This window comes from Nerophis ophidion, linkage group LG27 (assembly GCF_033978795.1).
Source record: "Nerophis ophidion isolate RoL-2023_Sa linkage group LG27, RoL_Noph_v1.0, whole genome shotgun sequence".
NCBI classification, from domain to species: Eukaryota; Metazoa; Chordata; class Actinopteri; order Syngnathiformes; family Syngnathidae; genus Nerophis; species Nerophis ophidion.
The window spans coordinates 7692641-7720602 of NC_084637.1; the positions used below are offsets into that span (position 1 = coordinate 7692641).

The 27962-nt window shown below is 41.2% G+C and overlaps 1 protein-coding gene across 1 annotated transcript in view; it reads left to right on the forward strand.

Moving 5' to 3' along the window:
* filip1l (filamin A interacting protein 1-like) overlaps window positions 1–27962 on the forward strand; it is a 137890-nt gene that overhangs the window by 102738 nt on the left and 7190 nt on the right. Inside the window, exon 5 of the mRNA XM_061889902.1 lies at window positions 18130–20893. Within this exon, the coding sequence (XP_061745886.1) occupies window positions 18130–20893 (2764 nt within the window). The remainder of the gene's footprint in view (window positions 1–18129; window positions 20894–27962) is intronic.

Here is a 27962-nt window from a genome sequence, read left to right on the forward strand (position 1 = left end):
AAGGTCACCGGTGCACTTTGACCTGAAAGTGTCAGCTTCCCGATTTGTAGGTGTCATGCACACTAAAGGTCACTGGCGGTGTGTTTGTCAGGAAATTACCAAGTTAAGGACTTGACTTCCTGCAAATCCCTAAGCAACCTTGTCCAAATACACACAGCGCACTTCCCTTGGAACAAAACACCCCCCCACCCCCCCTTAGGATTTGAAAAATAAATATTGTAAATATGATGACATCACTGTCCGTCATTTTTTTTTCAAACAACATTAAAGAAATAAGAACGTTGGAAATAATGTTAAACCTTTCAATCCATTCCAGACAGCCAACAATATCACAAAGCACATTATATGAAGACCAACCAAAAAAACTAAACAATGAAAACAAAGTAAAAAAACACATTTTTAACATAATTTTTTACCTTTATTGACACACACTTTTGTGAAAAAACATTCACGTATATTCAATCCAATCCACCTTATTTATAAAGCACATTTAAACAACAAAATGTTTCCAAAGTGCTGCACGACAATATTAAAAACATTCAAATACTATCCTCAGCTCCACTAATGACTGAATAAAAACAAAAAAAATAAAATAAATAATAATAAAAAAATAAATAAAATAAAAAAATACATCCATCCATCATCTTCCGCTTATCCGAGGTCGGGTCGCGGGGGCAGCAGCCTAAGCAGGGAAGCCCAGACTTCCCTCTCCCCAGCCACTTCGTCCAGCTCTTCCCGGGGGATCCTGAGGCGTTCCCAACGTGTCCTGGGTCTTGCCGTGGCCTCCTACCGGTTGGACGTGCCCTAAACACCTCCCTAGGGAGGCATTCGGGTGGCATCCTGACCAGATGCCCGAACCAACTAATCTGGCTCCTCTCGATGTGGAGGAGCAGCGGCTTTACTTTGAGTTCCTCCCGGATGGCAGAGCTTCTCACCCTATCTCTAAGGGAGAGCCCCGCCACACGGCGGAGGAAACTCATTTCGGCCGCTTGTACCCGTGATCTTGTCCTTTCGGTCATGACCCAAAGCTCATGACCATAGGTGAGGATGGGAACGTAGATCGACCGGTAAATTGAGAGCTTTGCCTTCCGGCTCAGCTCCTTCTTCACCACAACGGATCGGTACAACGTCCGCATTACTGAAGACGCAGCACCGATCCGCCTGTCGATCTCACGATCCACTCTTCCCCTACTAGTGAACAAGACTCCTAGGTACTTGAACTCCTCCACTTGGGGCAGGGTCTCCTCCCCAACCTGGAGATGGCACTCCACCCTTTTCCGGGCGAGAACCATGGACTCGGACTTGGAGGTACTGATTCTAATTCCGGTCGCTTCACACTCGGCTGCGAACCTATCCGGAGAGAGCTGAAGATCCCGGTCAGATGAAGCTATCAGGACCACATCTGCGAAAAGCAGAGACCTAATCCCGCGGTCACCAAACCGGAACCCCTCAACGCCTTGACTGTGCCTAGAAATTCTGTCCATAAAAGTTATGAACAGAATCGGTGACAAAGGACAGCCTTGGCGGAGTCCAACCCTCACTGGAAACGTGTCCGACTTACTTCCGGCAATGCGGACCAAGCTCTGACGCCGATCATACAGGGAGCGGACCGCCACAATAAGACAGTCCGGTACCCCATACTCTCTGAGCACTCCCCACAGGACTTCCCGAGGGACACGGTCGAATGCCTTCTCCAAGTCCACAAAGCGCATGTAGACTGGTTGGGCAAACTCCCATGCACCCTCAAGAACCCTGCCGAGAGTATAGAGCTGGTCCACAGTTCCACGACCAGGACAAAAACCACACTGTTCCTCCTAAATCCGAGGTTCGACTATCCGGGGTAGCCTTCTCTCCAGTACACCTGAATAAACCTTACCGGGAAGGCTGAGGAGTGTGATCCCACGATAGTTGGAACACAACCTCCGGTCCCCCTTCTTAAAGAGAGGAACCACCAACCCGGTCTGCCAATCTAGAGGTACCGCCCCCGATGCCCCATCCATTTTCTACCGCTTATTCCCTTTTGGGGTAGCGGGGGGCGCTGGCGCCTATCTCAGCTACAATCGGGCGGAAGGCGGGGTACACCCTGGACAAGTCGCCACCTCATCGCAGGGCCAACACAGATAGACAGACAACATTCACACACTAGGGCCAATTTAGTGTTGCCAATCAACCTATCCCCAGGTGCATGTCTTTGGAGGTGGGAGGAAGCCGGAGTACCTGGAGGGAACCCACGCATTCACGGGGAGAACATGCAAACTCCACACAGAAAGATCCCGAGCCTGAATTTGAACCCAGGACTGCAGGACCTTCGTATTGTGCGGCAGACGCACTAACCCCTCTGCCACCGTGAAGCCCCCGCCCCCGATGTCCATAAACAAAAACATATAAAACCAATATAAAAAGAATATAAAATAAATATGATTAAAAACGATTTTAAGGGTGAAACCAATTAAAACAGTATATAGAAATCTAAATTTTAAAACACAGAGGGCAACTAAAACCCAGATTTTTAATAAGATAATTATTGTTCTGGGGCTTTTATTCTTTGGCTTTTAACACTACGTGAGTTGTGTGGTCTTCTGTATTTTCTTTTTTTTTTTTTTTTTAACTGTGTTTCCTATTTATTGTTTTAATTGGTTTTACCCTTTAAAATCGTTTTTAATCATATCTATTTATTGTATTTTTTATTATTATTTTATATTGATTTTTTTTTATTTATTCAGTCATTAGTGGAGCTGAGGATATTTGAATATTGTTTTCAATATTGTTGTGCAGCACTTTGGAAACATTTATGCTATACAAATAAAGTGGATTGGATAGTTTATTACAAGCAATCCTCGGCTGTACTGTAACCAAGACTTTATATGGACATCTTTCCTTCAAAAAGTGGAGCAAAAAAAACAAAACCCAAAACCGAGGTAACACGGAGCTGAGACACCTTACCTAAGGGAAGTAAAAGACTGTAGAGATAATCCACCTTTTGTGGCTTAAACAGCTTTCACTCTTCTATGAAGAATTTTAACAACATTTCACAGAGTCTGTTGGAATTTCGGAATAATATTTGTCAGGTCAAAGGTCACTGACGACACAATCTGTGTTCGAGTTCATCTCAAAGGAGCTTTGATGGGGTTGAGGTCAGGACTATCAACTCCAGATACAACTTTTTTTACTTCCTGTATGACACTGATATTGGAATATTGACCGATACCAATATTAATCCGATATGATACCAGCACGAATTGTCGTACAAAACCCAAAACCAGTGATGTTGGCACGTTGCGTAAATGGTAAATAAAAACAAAATACAATGATTTGCAAATCCTTTTCAACCTATATTCAATTGAATAGACTGCAAATACAAGATACTTAAAGGGGAACTTTATCACAATTTCAGAAGGGTTAAAACCAATAAAAATCAGTTCCCAGTGGCTTATTTTATTTTTCAAAATGTTTTAAAAAATTTTACCCGTCCCGGAATATCCCTAAAAAAAGCTTTAAAGTGCTTGATTTTCGCTATTTGCTTAAAGGGGAACATTATCACAATTTCAAAAGGGTTAAAACCAATAAAAATCAGTTCCCAGTGGCTTATTTTATTTGTCAAAATTTTTAAATAAATTTTACCCGTCCCGGAATATCCCTAAAAAAAGCTTTAAAGTGCTTGATTTTCGCTATTTGCTTAAAGGGGAACATTATCACAATTTAAAAAGGGTTAAAAACAATAAAAATCAGTTCCCAGTGGCTTGTTGTATTTTTTGAAGTTTTTTTCAAAATTTTACCGGTCTCGGAATATCCCTAAATAAAGCTTTAAAGTGCCTTATTTTCGCTCTCTGTGAAGACACTGGCCATTTCCCTGTGACGTCATACAGTGCTGCCAATGTAAACAAACAATAGGAATACCACAGCAAGATATAGCGTCATTAGCTCGGATTCAAACTCGGATTTCAGCGACTTAAGCGATTCAACAGATTACGCATGTATTGAAACGGATGGTTGGAGTATGAAAATATTGAAGAAGAAACTGAAGCTATTGAGCAAATAGCTATTGACGCTATTCATAGCCATAGCATGGCCGAATAGCTGCGTTAGCATCGCCGGTAAAATGTGCGGACCAAACGATCAGGACTTTCGCATCTTTTGACACTGGAGCAACTTAAATCCGTCGATTGGTAAGTGTTTGTTTCGCATTAAATGTGGGTGAAAGGAAACGTAATATAGTTGCAAATGCATCTGCAGGTTATCCATACATCTCTGTGCCATGTCTGCCTTAGCATCGCCGGTCAAATGTGGAGACACTCCAGCACATTCAATGGGGGTCTGGCGGTAGACACTTTCGCATCTTTGGGCCAGTGGTGCAACTTGAATCCCTCCCTGTTAGTGTTGTTACACCCTCCGACAACAAACCGACGAGGCATGATGTCTCCAAGGTTCCAAAAAATAGTCCAAAAAACGGAAAATAACAGAGCTGAGACCCGGTGTTTGTAATGTGTTGAAAATGAAAATGGCGGGTGTGTTACCTCGGCGACGTCACGTTCTGACGTCATCGCCTCCAGCGCGATAAACAGAAAGGCGTTTAATTCGCCAAAATTCACCCATTTAGAGTTCGGAAATCGGTTAAAAAAATAGATGGTCTTTTTTCTGCACCATCAAGGTATATATTGACGCTTACATAGGTCTGCTGATAATGTTCCCCTTTAAGTCACTGTCCATTTCGCTGTGACGTCACATAGCGATTCCAATACAAACAATGGCGAATAGCACAGCAAGATATAGCGACATTAGCTCGGATTCAGACTCGACTTAAGCGATTCAACAGATTACACATGTATTGTAACAGATAGTTGGAGTATGGAGGCAGATAGCGAAAACGAAATTGAAGAAGAAACTGAAGCTATTGAGCGAATAGCTATTGACGCTATTCGGCCATCTTTGCGTTTGTGTAGACCAACCGATCAGGACTTTCGCATTGACACTGGATCAACTTAAATCCGTCGATTGGTAAGTGTTTGTTTCGCATTAAATGTGGGTGGAAGGAAATGCTGGATGTAAATATAGTTTCAAATGTACATACAGGTAGCCTGAATACATGTTAGCATCGATTAGCTGGCAGTCATGCTGCGACTAAATATATCTGATTAGCACATAAGTCAACAACATCAACAAAACTCACCTTTGTGATTTCGTTGACTTTATCGTTGGGAATGCATCGGCTTTGTGTGCCGCAGGATATCCAGACATTCTTGTCATCTCTGTGCCATCTCTGTCGTAGCATCGCCGGTAAAAACCAAACGGGGGACTTTTGCATCTCTTGACACTGGAGCAACTTAAATCTGTTGATTGCTAAGTGTTTGTTTGGCATTAAATGTGGATGGAGGGAAAGGCTGGATGTAAATATAGCTACAAATGAGGCATAATGCTGCACTATGTACACACAGCTAGCCTAAAAAGCATGTTAGCATTTGTTAATCGATGCATATTCTACGTAAATCAACTTGAATCCGTCCCTGATCGTGTTGTTACACCCTCCGACAACACACCGACGAGGCATGATGTCTCCAAGGTATCGGAAAACAGTCGAAAAAACGGAAAATCACAGAGCTGATTTGACTCGATGCGTCTGATGTGTAGGGAAAAATGGCGTTGAGTACCGATGTGACGTCACGTTCTGACGTCGACGCTCAGAGAGGCATGAACAGAAAGACGTTTCATTCGCCAAAATTCACCCATTTAGAGTTCGGAAACCGGTTCAAAAAATAAATGGCCTTTTTTCTGCAACATCAAGGTATATATTGACGCTTACATAGGTCTGGTGATAATGTTCCCCTTTAACATTCAAACTTGAAAACGTTGTTATGTTTTGCAAATATTAGCTCATTTGGAATTGGATGCCTGCAACATGTTTGAAAAAAGCTGGCACAAGTGGCAAAAAGGACCGACAAAGTTGATGAATGCTCATCAAACACTTATGGTAAATGGGTTGTACTTGTATAGCGCTTTTCTACCCCTTTTTAAAGGCGCCCAAAGCGCTTTGACAGTATTTCCACATTCACACACACACATTCACACACTGATGGCGGGAGCTGCCATGCAAGGCGCTCACCAGGACCCATCAGGAGCAAGGGTGAAGTGTCTTGCCCAAGGACACAACGGACCGGACTAGGATGGTAGAAGGTGGGGATTGAACCATTAACCCTCAGATTGCTGGCACAGCCAATCTACCAACTTTGCCATGCCGTCCCCCTTATTTGGAACATCCCACAGGTAAACGGGCTGATTGGTAACAGGTGGGTGCCATGATAGGGTTTAATCGCGGCTTTAATCAAATGCTCAGTCGTTCACAAACAAGGATGGAGCGAGGGTCACCATTTTGTCAACAAATGCCCAAGCAATTTGTCGAACAGTTTAAGAACAACATTTCTCAACGAGCAACTGCAAGGAATTTAGGGATTTTACCGACTGCGGTCCATAATATCATCAAAGGTTTTAGAGAATCTGGAGAAATCCCTGCATGTTAGCGATAATATTACGGACTTTCGATCCCTTTTGCATTAAAAAGTGCAAAATTTAAAAAATGCATATGTGATGGTATGGGGGGTGTTTTAGTGCCCATTAATACTGAAAGGTACGTACAAGTTCTGGAGCAACATATGTTGCCATCCAAACAACGTTATCATGGACGCCCCTGCTTATTTTAGCTAAACAATGCCAAGCCACGTAGTACAACAGCGTGGCTTCATAGTAAAAAAGTGCAGGTACTAGACTGGCCTGCCTGTAGTACAGACCTGTCTCCCATTGAAAATGTGTGGCGCAGTATGAAGGCTAAAATACCACAAGTGAAACCTCGGACTGTTGAACATCTTAAGCTGTACATCAAGTAAGAATGGTAAATAATTCCACCTGAAAAGCTTCAAAAATTGGTTTTCTCAGTTCCCAAACGTTTACTGAGAGTTGTTACAAGGAAAGGCCATGTAACACAGTGGTAAAAATGCCCCTGTGCCAACTTTTTTGCAATGTTTTGCTGCCATTACCCCGCGACCCCGGAAGGGAATAAGCGGTAGAAATGGATGGATGGATAAATTCTAAGTTAATGATTATTTGCACAAAAAAAGAAAGCGTTTCTTAGTTCCAACACGCTGGAGGACTGCTTGTATAGGCATGATTAGATTGGAGATTTTAGATGCATGCCGATACTATCCGATGCTTGTTTTGTTTTTTGTTTTTTTGTTGCTATCAGACTGATATCGGATATCAAAATCAGATTTGGACGCTCTTACTCTAATCACCAAACTCCGAAGACTTCTCATTTACCTTTATTCAGCTAAATGTCATGTCTGATCATGTTTTTTTTTTTGGCCATGTGCTGTTTGTTTTTTGGACTATTTTTAGTTCCTGGTTGTGCACTCTTGGTTGTTTTGTTTCAATGACTACTCATTAGTTTCACCTGACTCACGTTTAGCGCACCTGTCACTAATCAGGTCGGTATTATTTAAGCTTGCAGTTGCCAGGCAGTCGGCCTGGCGACATTACCTCCAGGACACCGATGCTATCTGATATCCTTACTACTCATGCCATTGTCATGCTGCCATAGTTTTCTTGCTCCTCGTTTCTTGCCATGTGAGTTTTGTGTATTCTTGTCACAGTAAGTGTTTATTTGTTTCATGCCCAAGTGCTAGTTTTTGTTTCATTAGTCAAGTTTGTTCTCCGCCTTTGTGCGCGCCTTTCGTTTTGTACCTTTTGTTAGAGTTAAAATCAAATCATGTATTTACCTCCAAGCCATGTCCGATCCAACTTTACTTGGATCTCGGGAAAACAAACACCCCAAAGTCCACACCTTGACACTAAACTAAGGGGTTTAGTGTCGACATATATGAAAGAAACATATTGGACGAAAAATACAAAAAACTAATCTTTCCGGAGCCGCAAAAGAGTAAGTAAGTTAAGTAAGTGTCTCAGAGGGTTAGATAAATCCTGGAAATGACTGTCTTAAAACTGCCAAAGGTATAGAAGTGTGTGCCCAAGTTAAAGGAAAGGACAGGCTGTCTTCTTCTAATGGATTTATTACAATCTTTGCAAGCTGGGTAACGTTTGCTGTGGTCTGGAACAACATGGTAACGTTTGCTGTGGTCTGGAACAACACAGCACACAATCAGCAGTGCGGCCAATATTACATACAGATTATGTGTCATGGGACATGCAAATATTATTATCAATAATTAAATACACAGAGGACATAAGTAAAGGACATTAAACGAACTCAAGTATACCTACAAACAACCTCAAGTATACCTCCAAACGAGGTATAATGATGCAATATATACACACAGCTAGCCTAAATAGCATGTTAGCATGGATTATTAGCACTCCCCGAAAGACAATAATGTCAACAACGCTCACCTTTGCGCATTCACGCACAGCATAAAACGTTTGGTGGACAAAATGAGACAAAGAAGGAGTGGCATACAACACGTCTTTCTGGGGCAGCGACGGAGAAAGTTGCACATGCAGACAGACTACGGTGAGTTCAAGAACCGCCAAAATTAGTAAGACAGAACGGCTAGCCTTATAGCATGCTAGCATGGATTATTAGGCACGGCGTGGCGAAGTTGGGAGAGTGGCCGTGCCAGCAATCTGAGGGTTACTGGTTCAATCCCCATCCTTATACCATCCTAGTCACGTCCATTGTGTCCTTGAGCAAGACACTTCACCCTGATGGGTCCTGGTTAGCGCCTTGCATGGCAGCTCCCGCCATCAGTGTGTGAATGTGTGTGTGAATGGGTGAATGTGAAAATACTGTCAAGGCGCTTCGGGCTCCTTAAAAAGTACAACCATTTACCATTTATTCACTCCCCGCAAGTCAATAACGTCAACAAAGCTCACCTTTGCGCATTTACGCACAGCATAAAACTTTTGGTGGACAAAATGAGACAAAGAAGGAGTGTCTTTCTGGGGCAGCGACGAGAAAGTCATATATGGAGACAAACTAGGGTGAGTTCAAGGACCGACAAAATTAGTAGGACAAAACGGCGCTGGCCAAATATTGTAATCAGTGAGGCATACACACAAACATATTAAATAGAGGGCTTTTGTTGACGTTGGTGTTGGTCAAAATACTCAAATCGTTGGATGCAAACACGTGTGAAAACGTCTTGCTAAGATAAATAACGAAGATTCAGCTGCAACTAATTGGTTTAGTGGCGTGGGTTCGAGATATTTGTGTCAATTTGTGCCAATCTTATCATTCCTACACAATCAGTCCTGCAGTGTTTTTACATGCAAATTCCGGACTATAAGCTGCTGCTTTTTTCCTACACTTTGAACCTTGCGGCTGATAAAATGGTGCGGCTAATTTTTTTTTCGCTAATGTTTTTTGTTCGATAAGTTTTATTCCAACCTATGCAGAGAACTGAAATGGTTTGTTATTATTTGTGCTAGGGCGCTTTTGGATGAGTTTGCTTACACCAGGTGCTGAGAGTTGAAAATGTATTTCTTGTATTGCCTTGAACCACAAGTAAAACCATCCATTGCGTTTGTTTAAAAGGATTCTTCATCCATCCCTCCGAGTTTGTAAGTTCTCAGTGTATCTCGTTGGATTCAAACAGCCTTGAATATTCAGGAGTGAACATGAACACTGTTAGTGACGGACCCACACTAATACACACTTTCTGTTCCCTGCATCACATCCTTCAACCCACACAAACACACACACACTTGCGTATACATGTGAATGAGCCGGCAAGCACACCCCCTTCTTGTGAGTGTGTGCAATGCAAAAGCTCCAAATAAGGCCATGTGGATGATGTCATGGTCCGCAGGCACAGAGAGCACGTCCCTTATTGTTTGGTCTAGCTGTTGGACGGGTGCTCCAAGAGCCAGGCGAGCACAGACTGTGCGGCTGGTGTGCAGCAAATTAACGCAATGGCCGTGACACAAGGAGAAGCTTCGCTGCAGGTAGGCCTACTTCACTTTATCCAGAGACGTTAGCAGCATTCTGCTGACGGATTAGAGAACTGGTCAAGATTGTGGTTTTTGTAGCTGGTGCAATGAGTACAAAATATATTTTGACATTTTCAGAGCTTAAGGTTTGTGGTCCTTCATAATCACGGGTGCATAAATAAACAATATTTTTTCATATAAAGCGAAAAAAGGAATGGAAAGACCTCACAACAAACTTGAAAAGTGTAATTATTCTTCATTTACAATTGAAGTTAAAAAGTGGCTTCGGAGAAATCAAAGTTGCTCACACGGTCAATAAGGTGGACACTATAATTGACGGATCAACTTAATGTGTATTTATGTTTATGCATGAGAAACATTTTGTTGTAAGCTGTCAGGTGTGTCTGTTAAAATCATGGATGTATTTACAAGAGCATGTATTGTCTGTGTTATGATGTAAAGGAGGGGTGGTTGTAATGTATAAGTATGTGTCAATGAAAGGGAATTTAATAACGTTTCTCAATTTGATTACATGCTATAGTATGATTGTATTGCATGTTTTTTGTATCGCTTTAATTTAGGTAGCCTTGGGACTGAAGATGGAAATGAGCTATTTAGCTATAATCTGGTGGAGAACATATCCGTCATTGTCTGTGCATTATCCCTTCAAATAAAGACTAAGCAAAACATAAAACAATACTGTAACGGTTATTGTGTGACATTGACTTTTGAACATAAATGCTGTAGATCACGGGTGTCAAACTCAAATACAGAGTGGGCCAAAATTCTAAACTGAACAAAGCCGCGGGCCGAAGTTGAACAACTTAACCTTTTAATAGGGACCCAAACATGTTTTGCATTGAATATTGAACAAGCAAGGCTTATATAACTTTATAGTGACATGCAAAATCGAGTTTTGTTGGTAGCGTCCCGGAAGAGTTAGTGCTGCCATAGGTTCTGCGTATTTGTTCTGTTGTGTTGATCTTGTGTTACGGTGCGTATGTTCTCCCGAAATGTGTTTGTCATTCTTGTTTGGTTTGAGTTCACAGTGTGGCGCATATTTGTAACAGTGTTAAAGTTGTTCAAACGGCCGCCTTCAGTGTGACCTGTATGGCTGTTGACCAAGTATGCTTTGCATTCACTTGTGTGTGTGTAGAAACCACATATATTACGTGACTGTTTGTATGGAGGAAAAGCGGAAGTGACCACAGTTTGTTGAGAATGCTAAAAGCAGTATCTTTATGGCACGCCGCCAATAATGTTTTCCGGGGGTAAATTCGGGAGAATGGTTGCCCCGGGAGATTTTCGGGGAGAATTAGCGTTGAATGCGGTGACACAGCGGCACCACCACTGTATAATACCGGCGGGCCAGTTCTAATGTTAATTTATTATTGCCTCAAGAGCCAAATGAAATTACACGGCGGGCCATATTTGGCCCGCGGGCCAGAGTTTGACACCCATGCTGTAGATCCTGAGATATCAGGAAACTCAATTTCCGGCACCAGTAATCAAATAGATCAAATATTTGCTTCCACATATAGTGTAATGTAAAAGACTGCGGTCATAAAATATTTTGTTTTAGAAATGCAGTTATTTTAAATATATCTATTTATAATGCAAAACACTAAAGCATACTGAAGTAAAAACAAAGCAAAAGTGGCAAGGTCATTATTCACAAAACTATTAGAATAAATAAAAACAATGCAATACAGTATGAGGAATATCTGTTGTAGCAACAATGTATTTTTTTAATGGATAGGAGCCCTTCTTAATGTCATTGTTGCTAAGCTGTTTTACTTATTAAAATTAAATAAAAAATACTTAAGACTATGGATTTCTAACATAATAATTAACACAAAATTGCATCCATTCATGCATTTTCTTTTTGGCGCCGCTTTTCCTTATCAACCCTGACAGCTTTGACGTGTTGGGATTTGTTAGTTAGGTCAAAATGCACAATCAACATTTTGCACATTTTAGTCACACTGGCCCACAATCCCATGACCTCCTTACTTGTGGTTAAAAAGCAGCAAAATGTAGTAGTTTTTGTACATAGTATATACGCGTAACGTGGCTATAAGTAGCGATCGGATGTACAAGAATTACTCAAGCCCCCATGGATTTTAGTTGGAATTTTACCGGTTTTCAAAGACAAGAACCACCCAGAATTTTATATTTTTTTTATTTTTGTTTTTTTAACAGAGACATATTATTAATACAATTATTTTTAAAAAGTAATAAAACCTTTGAGGCATAAATCATTTGATAGCATACCTCTAGCACAAATAAAAGCATTTTTTGATCCATTTTTTGTACGTATTTGCAAAACTTTAATCCTATAAAAATAGTACTAGTTTTTTTGAAAAAAATAAATAAAAATGTAACCCTTTGAACGCCCATTGTAACAAATTGTCATTTTTTTATATTTTCCAAAAGTTGCATGGAATGAAAAATAATTAATTTGTTGTTTGAGCAACAGAAAAATAGCAACAAATTTTAAATTTAAATTTTTTCAATACACTCAATTCTCTGAGGCAGTACCGAACTGGGCTAAAATCATTTGTGCAGAGCACCCGTTGATATATATATTTTTTTAATAAAAAATATAAATTTGAACGTGAAAAAAAAAAAGTGAAGACAAAATCATTCTATTCCGAGAGACATAGTAAAAATTTTGGCTAATTAGAGCAAAAAGGATCTGAAAGGATGACCAAGTCACTAAGTCACTGTATGTCAAACGATTAAAATATCTAAACACGATTAATTTCATTTTGTTCATAGTTATCTCCAAATTAATCGCAGATAGGTATGATTTTTAATTTTTTTTTAATCATTAATAAGTGTACCTTAGACAGATACTTTTCAGGTGGGGGTTGTTAATAATTGCAGCATGACAAAGTTTTAACCTTCTCTATTAATAAATACAATGTCATATTCAGCCTGCTCATCATTCTATAAATGAGCACTTGACCAGAGCATGTTATGAAAGAATTTAGACCGTATTTCAGCCAGCCAGAAAAATACCCGGTCACAGAAACAATCTAATTATTATGTTATCATTTCATCTTAATTGTAATCTGAACAAGGAAGAGAAGCACCACCCACCTATGAACGACATGTGCAGCAGGCGTTTGCTGTAACCGGGGCTAAACAGATTATTGAAATGGCTATAGTTAATAAAGTACTATCTTACTATCTAGTTACAATTCCTGATGTGGCGAAACCATTATTGAGAAGTACAGAAATCCCACATTTGTCATTGTTGGTCGTCAAGGATACGCAGATCTCAGGAGGGATTTGGATCCAGTCAACATATGCTCTAATGAAGCTAAGGGAGGAAAACTTTTTCTCCTCTGCATATTTGTTTAATCTCAGATAAAGCTCACCAAGTCATTCAGATTCTCCATCTTACATTTATTTTACAGTGTGATTGTTTCGAGCAAATAAGTACAAAACTTCTATGGCCACAAGCAGGGAAAGAAAGGGAGACGTCCTGTCATAATGTCTTCTCCTTTCCACAAAGTCTGATAAACTGTTCCAAAGGGAGGTTGTGTCCCCTCTGACTGCGATATCCATGATATTGGCTCCTCTGCTGGCTTATCTTGATGAGTTTTACTGCTCGCAAATACCTCATACCCTCATGTCAGTGCTCTGTTGTGTGTCATTTACAGTAATACCTAATGATATACGATAAGAACTATTTGGTAGTTGACATGCAGAGATATATTTAATGTATGCTGGCAATAAATTTATTTAGCTCCAAAAATATACAAATTATTCACAAGCTTGTTTGTAACCAAGTTGCTAACATTATCTTGTCGTCATTATTCACTTTCATTGAATCATAAACTTTACTGATAGTAAGCTAATATATAGCAAACCAGCAAAATTATGTAAACCCCTTTTCAAAGAAGATTCTCAAACCTGAATTATTGTCAGCCTAGCTGGGGTTGTTGTCAATCTGTTGTGTTACTTTTTGTTGAAAAGCATCCAAATATTCATATATACAGTTTTTTCCAATTTTTCATCAGCAGCTGTCGAAGGATCAGGCAGGTTGTACGCAGGATGTTTTACGAAGCTGCTGCCTCTCTGTTAAACTCTCATTGTGTACTTCTGAGAGGTTTCGGAGGTTGCGGAGTGTGTCTATAGGAATTTTCGACCATTCTTCCAAAAGCGAATTGGTCAGGTCACACACTGATGTTGGTCGAGAAGGCCTGGTTCTAAGTCTCCGTTCCAATTCATTCCAAAGGTGTTCTATCGGGTTCAGGTCAGGACTCTGTGCAGGCCAGTCAAGTTCATCCACACTAGACTCTGTCATCCATGTCTTTATGGACCTTGCTTTGTGCACAGGTGCTCAGTCATGTTGGAAGAGGAAGGGAGCCTGCTCCAAACTGTTCCTACAAGGTTGGGAGTATGGAATTGACCAAGATGTTTTGGTATCCTAGAACATGGGTGTCAAACTCTGGCCCGCCGTGTAATTTAATTTGGCCCTTGAGGCAATATCAATTTAGCATTAGAGTTATACAGCGTCGGTGCCGCTGTAACAACCGCATTCACCGCTAATACTCATACTTGCCAACCCTCCGAATTTTCCTGGTAGACTCCCGAAGTTCAGTGCCCCTCCCGAAAATCTCCCGGGGCAACCATTCTCCCGAATTTCTACCGATTTCCACCTGGACAACTACATCGGGGGCGTGCATTTAAGGCACTGCCTTTAGCGTTCTCTACAACCTGTCGTCACGTCCGCTTTTCCTCCATACTAACAGCGTGTCACATAATATTTGTGGCTTTTACACACACACACACGCACAAGTGAATGCAAGGCATACTTGGTCAACAGCCATACAGGTCTCACTGAGGGTGGCCGTATAAACAACTTTAACACTGTTACAAATATGCGCCACACTGTGAACCCACACCAAACAAGAATGACAAACACATTTCGGGTGAACATGCGCACCGTAACACAACAGAACAAATACACTGTACCCCTTGCAGCACTAACTCTTCCGGGAAACTTCCAGCAAACTGACCAATAATTAACGTTCTATTCATGCATTTTCTCTTGCGACTTCAAGGCTTGAATATTTGGTTCATTCATTATTGTTATTTTATTTTCAAATTTATTATTAGCCTGTGGAAAAAATGTGATATTTACTTCAGAAGATTGCACATAGAAAAAAAGGCATAACATTTTTATTTAAATTTTATTTGATATGCCATTGATATTTTTTTAATTATTATTATTATTATTTGAAACTGGATTTTGGATGTCACTAAAGTTATATAAGCCTTGCTTGTTCAATATTTAATGCAAAACTTGTTTGGGTCCCTTTTAAAAGATTAATTTGTTCAACCTTGGCCCGCGGCTTTGTTCAGTTTTAAATTTTGGCCCACTCTGTATTTGAGTTTGACACCCCTGTCCTAGAGCATTCAAAGTTCTATTCACTGGTAATAAGAACCGAGCCCAACGTCTGGAAAAACAACCACACACCATAATTCCTCCTCCACCAAATTTCAGACTCGGCTCAATGCAGTCCAAAATATACTGTTCTCCTGGCAACCTCCAAACCCAGACTCGTCCACACTCAAATACAAATATGTTTCTTAGGAATCCAGAACAATATATGTTTATTTTGCAAAGAAAGTAAGTTGTGTGTCTATATCGTATTCGAAAAAATGTTTTAAAAATGTTAGTGTGTGTTTAACATTTTTTGAGCACATTAAAAAATGTGGCGATTATATTGCAGGGTTCGGGAACCTTTTTGGCTGAGAGAGCCATGAAAGCCAAATATTTGAAAACGTATTTCCGTGAGAGCCATTTAATAGTTTTTAACACTGAAAATAACTAAATGCCTGCATTTATTATGTCTCTTGTTATTTTTAATAACATTGTTATTCTGAAGCTAACCAATAATAAATAAAATACTTCTTACCATGAATGCGCCTTTTTGATATTTTGACACTGTGATTACCAACATAATTAAGTAGGTAGGTATGTATTGTTATTGCCCAAGAACAACAAAACTTTGTCAATTGACTGATTGATTTGATTAGACAAACAAACAGTGTTTAGGGTCAAAGAACAGCTATGGGGAAAAAAAAAAACTCCAGACCAAAGCATATATACCTATCACAACATACAACTCCAGACTTGCAACTGAGGGGAGGGAGTGGGGGGCTATGGTGGCGGGCTGCAGCTTTTCAGGCACTGACCAACCGTCCATCACCCTTAAGGGATTCGCGTCAAGGGCGTTGGATGAATTATTCATTACTTACCGTGTTAAGCAATGTCAGCTAAGATTTATCTTGAGAGCCAGATGCAATCATCAAAAGAGCCGCATCTGGCTCTAGAGCCATAGGTTCCCTACCCCTGGGTTAGAGTGTCCGCCCTGAGATCAATAGGTGGTGAGTTCATACCAAAGACTATACAAATGGAACCCATTACCTCCCTGCTTGACACACAGCCTCAAGGTTTGGAATTGGGGATTAAATCACCAAAACGATACATGGGCGTGGCCACCACTGCTGCTCACTACTCCCCCTCACCTCCCAGGGGGTGAACAAAGTGATGGGTTAAATGCAGAGCACAGATTTCATCACACCCTAGTGTGTGTGACAATCACTGGTACTTTCAACTTTTGAGTGCAAGTCATGGCTCAAGAAAATTGGTGCTCAGATGGACATAGTCCATGGAGAGGGACTAGGGGGATGGTGTGGCATGGGCACACCCTGAATCATTCAGGTGTTCATTGGCTAACTACAGACAGACCTCTATCAATCAATCAATCAGTGTTTATTTGTATAGCCCCAAATCACAAATGTCTCAAAGGACTGCACAAATCATTACGACTACAACATCCTCGGAAGAACCCACAAAAGGGCAAGGAAAACTCACACCCAGTGGGCAGGGAGAATTCACATTCAGTGGGACGCCAGTGACAATGCTGACTATGAGAAACCTTGGAGAGGACCTCAGATGTGGGCAACCCCCCCCCCTCTAGGGGACCGAAAGCAATGGATGTCGAGCGGGTCTAACATGATACTGTGAAAGTTCAATCCATAGTGGCTCCAAGACAGCAGTGAGAGTCCCGTCCACAGGAAACCATCTCAAGCGGATCAGCAGCGTAGAGATGTCCCCAACCGATACAGGCGAGCGGTCCATCCTGGGTCCCGACGAGTGGTCCATCCTGGGTCTCGACTCTGGACAGTCAGTACTTCATCCATGGTCATCGGACCGGACCCCCTCCACAAGGGAGGGGGGGACATAGGAGAAAGAAAAGAAGCGGCAGATCAACTGGTCTAAAAAGGAGGTCTATTTAAAGGCTAGAGTATACAGATGAGTTTTAAGATGAGACTTAAATGCTTCTACATATGCAAGCTGGGGCACCTTACAGGATCTGATTCCATTAAGGCGAAGTGTGGTTTTATTGGTGACTGTGGTTGAAAGAACTGAATATAAACTTATATAGTACTTCATCCAGTCTTGGAAGTATCACATCTAATAATAGAAAGTGTACTTGTACTAGTTTGAGGAAGAGAGACAAGTGAGACAAGACACACGGGCTAAAAAACTATTACATCATGGCACACTGAAGTGTGCAATGAGTGTTCCGAGTGAGAGAGTGCAGGGGGATTTCTGCAAAAACTCTGCAAGACTGTAAGTGTAATTCTGAAAGTAGGGAAATTCCTTTGTAAGATAAAAAAAAAGGATATATTTGAGGAGGTTTTGGTAACACAGGAATCATTTCATTAAGGACGGTTGCTTGCCAGAAGCTTCTCAAACGGCGGCCAAAGCATCCCGTCTGCTTCGGGAGAAGGTGTGTTGATGTGGTTTGTACGCATCAGACGCACTGACCTCGGCGACTCGCCCTATTCTAAGCATGCCGATTAATTTGACTTCGCGTAGGAAACGCTAACAACATCTGGTTCAAGTTACTTCCAGACCCAGACACCAAGCCTGACAAAAAACATATTATCTCCGATTTTACACATTTGTGTTGTTTGATTTAGTTTGGTACAGTGAATATTTATTTGATACAAATCATTACTTTTGTCGAACAAAGCTCAAATGAACAACCATGTCTGAATAAGGAATCAAGTAATTTGATAAATACAGCTCTCCGTGCCTCAGTTGAAACATAAGAACGTGCCGGGGAAACCATTTCAAAGCCAATGACAGTTTGTTTTCTTTTTCAGGTTGAAGCTACTAATTGATCAGGAAAAGGCCTACCAAGAACGCAAGGACCAAGAGAACACCAAAAAGGTCACAGGTTTAAAAGAAGAGCTGACAAAGGTCAAGTCCTTTGCATTGATCGTTGTGGATGAGCAGCAGCGTCTCACAGAGCAGCTGAATAAACAGACAGCCAAGGTCCAGCAGCTGAGCACCAGCTCTTCCCAGACTCAGGAAGAGCTGAGCCTGGCCACTCACCACCTTCAGGAAGAACAGCAGAAGGTGTGTCGCCTGGAGGCAGAGTTGCGTGATTGTATCAGTCGACACCATCAAGAGCAGGAGGCCATGACGGCCAAGCTGACCAGTGAGGATGCGCAGAATCGGCAGCTGCGTCAGAAGTTGTCGACTCTCAGCAGGCAGCTTGACGAGCTGGAGGAAACCAACAAGACACTGCGAAGAGCTGAGGAGGAGCTGCAGGAGCTGAGAGACAAAATTAGCCAAGGTGGAGGTGGAAACGCCACCCTCATGTCTGAGCTGGAGGAGCTGCGGAAAAGAGTGCTTGAAATGGAGGGAAAGGATGAGGAACTGATTCGAATGGAGGACCACTGCAGGGACTTAAACAAAAAACTAGAAAAAGAGACTAGTCAGAGTCACAGTTTGAAGGCTGAGGTGGATAAACTTAATCACAGAATTATGGACCTGGAAAAATTGGAGGGCGCGTTTAGCAAGAGTAAACAGGAGTGCAGCTCGCTAAAAACTAACCTCGAGCAGGAAAAGACAGTGTCAAAGGCTCTTTCCAGTGAGCTGGATGCCTTGAAAGCTCAAGTTCAAGAACTCGAGTCTGCTGAGGGTCAGCTTGCAAAAACAGAGTTGACACTGAAAGAAGACCTCACTAAGTTAAAAACATTGACGGTCATGCTGGTGGATGAGAGGAGGGCCATGGCAGAAAAACTCAAGCAGATGGAAAACAAAGTACAAAACAGCACCGGCAAACTTCAAGCAGAACAGGATAAAGTTACATCAGTCACGGAAAAGCTCATTGAGGAGAGCAAGAAAGCCTTGAGGTCAAAGTCCGAGCTGGAAGAAAAGATGTATGGCGCCAAGAAGGAGAGGGACGACTTGAAGGCCCAACTGAAAGCTGAGGAGCAGAAAAGCGACGATTTAGACTCAAAGATCAATGTTATGAAAAAAAGGTTGCAGTCGCTAGAAAACATCGAAAGAGATTACCTGAGAAGCAAGGTCAAAGAAGAGCTTGTTAAAACACCCAAAGTAAACTGCTTCCACCAGGAGGACAACAAAGTCAAAGACTTGACCCAGGAGGTTGAGCGTCTTCGATGCAAACTGAAAGATATGAGGGTTGCAGAAGGAGACCTGTTAAAAACAGATGAGCTCGAATCGTTGGAAAATAAATTAACTAATGAGCAAGAAAAAACGAAGGCTTTGGAGGAGGAGCTGGAAATATCCAGAAATGAGCTTTCCAAGTACCAACTAGCTGAACAAAACGAGTCCAACCATGAGGATATTTTGTACAGACGTCTCAAGGATGAGGAGGCGAGGTCAAGTCATTTGGCACAAGAGGTTTCAGCCCTCAAAGAGAAGATCCACGAATACATGGGACAAGAGGAATCTATATGCCGCATGAAAACAGACCATGCCACCCTGCGAAGAAAGTTGACCCAACAGGAAGTCCGAAACAAAGAATTAGCCAGGGAGATGGATACCTTAACACGAGAGCTTGAAAGATATCGAAGATTTAGCAAAAGTCTACGCCCTGGCATGAACGGAAGGCGTTTTTCCGATTTGCATGTTGCCACCAAAGAGGTACAGACTGAACCTCTGGATATCACTTCCCCCAACTGCAAGTCCACAGTGCTACTAGACGGTCCCTTGCTGAACGGTAAGCTGCGTGACGAGAGCGGACATGAGGACAACGTGATCTACAATAATAAGGAAGAGAAAAATGTCCCCTCCCTAAAGAACAATGTCAATAACCTCAACAACACCATGAGAAGAATGCCGTTTTTCAAATCAAGCGAGGCCCCTCACCTCCTGAACGGAAAACCGTCACCACGGCTGCATGGTAACCATGCCCAGACAGGGGACGTGGTGTTGACCCACAGTCCTGGTCAGCCACTTCACATAAAAGTGACTCCCGAGCCTGGAAACAACATGGCAACACTGGAGATAGCCAACACCGCCGCAGAGAACACAACCTCTTTCACCAGCACGGCTGTCATACCCACAAAAGGCGGCCCACCCAAAAAGAGAATCACCATAATCCAGAACGCAGCCATTTCCCCAACTGCTAAATGTAAAAGTTCCCCGATTTCCGACGAGACTCGCTCACCTGATGGGATGCTATCTCCTCTCACAATGGCAACATACTCCAGAGCGCTCACTCCTGACTCCAGCGGCTCTTTGACCCCAGACAGAGCCCTGTCCCCAATCCAAATAGTTTCTGTCACGACAGGCACCCCTGACCGCAACTACTCGGCGAAACCGGTCGAGGTCGTCGGAGGGCACTCCGTATTCCGCGTGACTCCCGAGCGACAGAACGGTTGGCAGGTGCAGAGGTCCAACAGCTCTGGGACGAATATCATCACCACGGAGGACAATAAAATCCACATTCACCTAGGTAGCCCCTTCATGCAGAGCGTCAGTGCACCGGCGTTGCCGGAGCCGAGGTTGGCCAAAGGCAGCACTGTTACGGCTAAAGGCAGCAGTAAAGTCACTAGTAGCATCATGATCAAACCCACCTCCACCCAAACCCACCGACCATCACAGATTACAGTAAGTAATGCTTATGACTAACCCCCTATAAACACCCTTCTCCACCCAAGCCTTCCTCCCATCACCCAAGATCCATCCCGAACATGACCCTGATTCATTTCCATGTGCCCCCCCCCCCCCAACCCCCCTTTGACTTTACCCGGTTTCATTTGAGTTGCATCAATTGGACTAAACAAAAGAGTTTAACATGTGCACGTACTGTGTTGCCTTTTCTGTTGATGTAGCCATGCCACCAACCACACTTCTGGGTTTGTTTCTGAGAATTAAAGTGGTTTTAGTTTGTCATCCTTGCTCACCTGCCTCATTTATTCACAGACTGCAGCATGTTTGAAGTGAGTGGAGTAAAAAAATAGTTGAATTTTCCCCAGGTACAAACCCCGTTTCAATATGAGTTGGGAAATTGTGTTAGATGTGAATATAAACGGAATACAATGATTTGCAAATCCTTTTCAACCCATATTCAACTGAATGCACTACAAAGACAAGATATTTGATAATCAAACTCATAAACTTTATTTATTTTTTTCAAATAATAATTAACTTGGAATTTCATGGCTGCAACACGTGCCAAAGTAGTTGGGAAAGGGCATGTTCACCACTGTGTTACATCACCTTTTCTTTTAACAACACTCAATAAACGTTTGGGAACTGAGGAAACTAATTGTTGAAGCTTTGAAAGTGGAATTCTTTCCCATTCTTGTTTTATGTAGAGCTTCAGTCGTTCAACAGTCAGTATTTTACGCTTCATAATGCGCCACACATTTTCGATGGGAGACAGGTCTGGACTGCAGGTGGGCCAGGAAAGTACCCGCACTATTATTTTAGGAAGCCACACTGTTTTAACACGTGCTGAATGTGGCTTGGCATTGTCTAGCTGAAATAAGCAGGGGCGTCCATGAAAAAGACAGTGCTTAGATGGCAGCATATGTTGTTCCAAAACCTGTATGTAACTTTCTGTTGCGATCTGCTGCTCAGATCTTCACGTGTTTGTTTTTTCATTCTCAGTCTGACCCGTTTATTTCCTGTTTTTGTCCATCACTATGGTTACACATCAGTCCACCTGTTAGTCTCGCCCCGCACACCTGCTACTAATTTTCACCCTCCTATTTAAGCTCACCTTTTCTGTTTACTCATTCTCGGATCCTAATTTGCCCACGCGCATCAGTGACGACTCTCATCATTCGTATGTATTTTCTCGCTAGCTCTCACGCCAAGCCACTTTATTGTCTAGCTTTCATGCTAAATGTTTTGTTTAATCTTTTGTGTCCTCGTACCAAGTTTTAGTTTTCCTTGTTTTATCCTAGCTTTCACGCTAGCGTCTTTTGTTTACTTTTTCTCTTTACACCAGTATTTTTGTTCATAGACTTTTGTTATTAAATACCCTTTATCTTACCTATGCTGTGTTCTGCTTCGACGCATCCACGGGAAAACCACACCGGCATTACCATGCCGAAGAAGAGTCTTCACACTTTCAGCATTAATGGTGCCTTTACAGATGTGTAAGTTACCCATGCCTTGGGCACTAATGCCCCCCCATACCATCACAGATGCTGGCTTTTGAACTTTGCGTCGATAACAGTCTGGATGGTTCGCTTCCCCTTAGGTCCGGATGACACAATGTCAAATCTTTCCAAAATCTATTTGAAATGTGGACTCGTCAGACCACAGAACACTTTTCCACTTTGCATCAGTCCATCTTAGAGGATCTCGGGCCCAGAGAAGCCGGCGGCGTTTCTGGATGTTGTTGATAAATGGCTTTCGCTTTGCATAGTAGAACTTTAACTTGCACTCACGGATGTAGCGACAAACTGTATTTAGTGACGGTGGTTTTCTGAAGTGTTCCTGAGCCCATGTGGTGATATCCTTTAGAGATTGATGTCGGTTTTTGATACAGTCTGAGGGATCGAAGGTCACGGTCATTCAATGTTGGTTTCCGGCCATGCCGCTTACGTGGAGTGATTTCTCCAGATTCTCTGAACCTTTTGGTGATATTATGGAGCGTAGATGTTGAAATCCCTAAATTTCTTGCAATTGCACTTTGAGAAACGTTGTTCTTAAACTGTTTGACTATTTGCTCACGCAGTTGTGGACAAAGGGGTGTACCTCGCCCCATCCTTTCTCGTGAAAGACTGAGCATTTTTTGGAAGCTGTTTTTATACCCAATCATGGCACCCACCTGTTCCCAATTAGCCTGCACACCTGTGGGATGTCCCAAATAAGTGTTTGATGAGCATTCCTCAACTTTATTGCCACCTTTCCCAACTTCTTTGTCACGTTTTGCTGGCATCAAATTCTAAAGTTAATGATTATTTGCAAGAAAAACATGTTTATGAGTTTGAACATCAAATATGTTGTCTTTGTAGCATATTCAACTGAATATGGGTTGAAAATGATTTGCAAATCATTGTATTCCGTTTATATTTACATCTAACACAATTTCCCAACCCATATGGAAACGGGGTTTGTACAAACATTTCACTGAGATGGTAATGCTCGATAATTCACATCTGCATGGATAAACAATGTCGACATTGTGCAAAAACCTGTGATGTGCTGACACTCTCATACTCACACGACACTCAGACAAAGCTGCTGAACTGCAGGGAACTATAACACAGAGAATGTCGTAAAACCTCGACCAACCAAGTAATAGAACATAATTCAGTTTCAGACATCGAGCGATGCCAAGGGAAGGAATTTGGAGGATGTGGAAGAACTGTATGGCAGATAAAAAGTTCAAAGGGATTTACTGAGCCTGTAGGAATGTAGCTTTGATAGGGTGGGCTTTGCGTGTACTGTAATTAATTTGATGGATAAGTCAAATGACAGGATTTGAAAATACATTTAAAACTAGACCATGGTAGTTAGAGAACTGCAGTCAAAACTAAGCAGTTGTAAAAAACAAAAACATAAGAATAATGGTGCAAATCCTAGATGCTCATGTACATGGTTTCTTCCTTACGGAAATAAGGTTGTTTAGGAACTTGTGAGGTACTGTGGTACCTTGGTTTTAGTACACACTACTTTTCTTATGATTGGGTTTCCCACGAATTGCTTTGTCAAGTTTGCCACGGTGTTGTGTTCCATCTCGGTAATCATATAGGCAAACATAGCGCAAAAAAATATAGTCTGTACGGGTATCCTTCCGTGATAAAACTAAGAATCCCACACATTGCTGAGTCTCCTAGTTTGTTTATTTTATAAAGAGTATGAGGATGTAACGATAAACATTGTTTTCATTGATTGATATCTTTAAAGATTGAATCCATGTAATGCTTTAAAAAGGCAAAAGGCTTGTTTCCATTGTGGTCCATTAAATATTCATTACATTTGATGAATTCAATAATAGAAGATATAAAACCTGTAACATGTATATAAAAAATTACGTTTAAAAAAATGGTTAAATGATGTACATACACACAGTACACACGTCAGGTGATTTGAAAAACAATATATATGAAAAATGTGTGGGGTCGTAATTATGATGACTGTGTTAAAAGTCCCGACGGTTATTAGTACCGTTTAGAAAAAAATGTACAAGTGCACTTTAACACAAAGACTGTCTGGCGCTTGCTTGCTATATTAAATGCTAACATGAAAAAAAGAGAAATTAATGTCTTTCAGAAACGATTTTACCCCGGTCCAAACTTACATATAAATACATTGCTGTCTGAGCCACTAAGCTATTATAATATATATATATACATATATATATATATCACTGTACATCCATTTTCTACCACTTATTCCCTCTGGTGTCTATCTCAGTTACAATCGGGCGGAAGGCGGGGTACACCCTGGACAAGTCGCCACCTCATAGCAGGGCCAACACAGATAGACAGACAACATTCCCACTCTCATTCACATTCACACACTAGGGCCAATTTAGTGATGCCAAATAACTTATCCCCAGGTGCATGTCTTTGCTGAGATAGGCCCCCCGCGACACCAAAAAAAGGGACAAACGGTAGTAAATGGATGATATATATACATATATGTGTATATATATATATATATATATATATATATATATATATATATATATATATACATATATATATATATATATATATATATGTAGGTGTGGGAAAAAAATCACAAGACTACTTCATCTCTACAGAACTGTTTCATGAGGGGTTCCCTCAATCATCAGGATTGAGGGATATATATATATATATATATATATATATATATATATATATATATATATATATATATATATATACACATATATGTATATATATATATATATATATATATATATATACACATATATATACACATATATGTATATATATATATATATATATATATATATATACACATATATGTGTAAATATATATATATATATATATCTTGATTGGATTATCCAGAGAATAGTGCTCGATACCGTGGTAGAGCGCAATATGTAGGTGTGGGAAAAATCACAAGACTACTTCATCTCTACAGAACTGTTTCATGACGGGGTTCCCTCAATCATCAGGAGATTTTTTTTTTTTCTTGTCTCCTGATGATTGAGGGAACCCCTCATGAAACAGTTCTGTAGAGATGAAGTAGTCTTGCGATTTTTCCCACACCTACATATATATATATATATATATATATATATGATTTTTCTGAGATATCACAGGTTTGAATAATAAAGATAACTCAAATAATGCATATTTATACAAATTAAAAACTGACATAATTGGTTTAAAATACATTTAACGAGGGTTAAAGTTTATGGAGAAATTTGAGCAAAGTAGTATTAAAAAAAATGTCTTCTGAAAAAAAAAAGTTATGTCATGTTTGGCTTTGGGATTTTGTTGAATAACTGCCAATATATTGTCCAAGTGTGACAGAATTGGACTTTTACATTTCTAAAATTGAACATAAAAAAAAAAACCCTCCCGGGGAAAATCATGTTTAATGGAGTAACAACAAAAAATATGGCTAAAGTACAGCAAGAATTTACTGGAAGGACAAAAAAAGTCAGACTTTCTGTCTTAATGGCTGTATCTTTAAAATAGTTTGAAGTATGGAGCAGATTAAAGTTCATTTAGATTTGTATCGGAAGAATAGCATACAGTTTTATACGATTTTATCCAATTTGTCTGACCTTTTAAAACAGATTACTGTAACTAGATTCGGAGTAATTATTCTGCAAACAAACCAACTGCAGAGAAACCAAAACATTTGTGAGAGAAAACCAGAGTTCAATTTCCACTTTAAAAAAAGATAAGCTCGGAAGCAATAATTTTAAAATCAATAAGAGTTGAGGACAGTGTCCATGATTTAAAGATGGTTAAGCGAGTTGGCACTGCCAACTGTTGCAGGGAGGAAGCCGACACCCCCCCCCCCCCCCCTCCCCACCCGACCCATGCAACTATGAGGTGCTGATTTAATCAGGCATTACATTTAACAAGCAGGAAGCGATGCAGATGGAGGAACTGGATCCTTGACAGTCCTGGGTGGGAAGATGATGATGCAGTCTAAACAAGATCCTATTTATTAGCGCGAGGCCTCAAAGCTGGGAGCAGCTGGGTCTGATATCTGTGACTCATTTCGGTTTCGAAGACACAAACTTTCCTCAACAGCTGCACTGACGCTTCCGGAATGGAGGGCAGTAATCATGGTGATCAGCGGGGGCAATGAAATAATGATAACGAGGGGAGGCTGGGGGGTGGGGGGGCACACTTTTTCCAAACATATAGCGTGCAAACCAGGCATCGGAAGCCATGAATGTGGCTGTCTCAAAAACCGAGCGCAAGAACCAAAGGAAATGTAATGTTTAGTTGCTATCGAAACAACCAAAGCAAGTTGCGCTCCTGCACCCGGAACGGTATACAAACAAGAAAAATAAAATCAGTATTGGCCGATTTCCATGAAAAAGTAGCATCAGCCAAACCCGTCTGACTAATCTGTATGTAGTTTTTTTTCGACTGTCTCACGAGGGCAGCTGACAGATTACTGTATACAAACCCCGTTACAATATGAGTTGGGAAATTGTGTTAGATGTAAATATAAACGGAATACAATGATTTGCAAATCATTTTCAATAATCATTAACTTTAGAATTTGATGCCAGCAACACGTGACAAAGAAGTTGGGAAAGGTGGCAATAAATGCTGATAAAGTTGAGGAATGCTCATCAAACACTTATTTGGGACATCCCACAGGTGTGCAGGCTAATTGGGAACAGGTGGGCGCCATGATTGGGTATAAAAACAGCTTCCCCAAAAATGCTCAGTCTTTCACAAGAAAGGATGGGGCGAGGTACACCCCTTTGTCCACAACTGCGTGGGCAAATAGTCAAACAGTTTAAGAACAACGTTTCTCAAAGTGCAATTGCAAGAAATTTAGGGATTTCAACATCTACGCTCCATAATATCATCAAAAGGTTCAGAGAATCTGGAGAAATCACTCCACGTAAGCGGCATGGACAGAAACCAACATTGAATGACCGTGACTTTCGATCCCTCAGACGGCACTGTATCAAAAACCGACATCAATCTCTAAAGGATATCACCACATGGGCTCAGGAACACTTCAGAAAAAACACTGTAACTAAATACAGTTTGTCACTACATCTGTAAGTGCAAGTTAAAGCTCTAATATGCAAAGTGAAATCCATTTATCAACAACATCCAGAAACACCGCCGGCTTCTCTGGGCCCAAGATCATCTAAGATGGACTGATGCAAAGTGGAAAAGTGTTTTGTGGTCTGACGAGTCCACATTTCAAATTGTTTTTGGAAATATTCGACATCGTGTCATCCGGACCAAAGGAGAAGCGAACCATCCAGACTGTTATCGACGCAAAGTTCAAAAGCCAGCATCTGTGATGGTATGGGGGTGCATTAGTGCCCAAGGCATGGGTAACTTACACATCTGTGAAGGCACCATTAATGTTGAAAGGTTGATACAGGTTTTGGAACAATTTATGCTGCCATATAAGCGCCGTCTTTTTCATGGACGCCCCTGCTTATTTCAGCAACACAATGCCAAGCCACATTCAGCACGTGTTACAACATTGCGGCTTCGTAAAAAAAGAATGCGGGTACTTTCCTGGCCCCCCTGCAGTCCA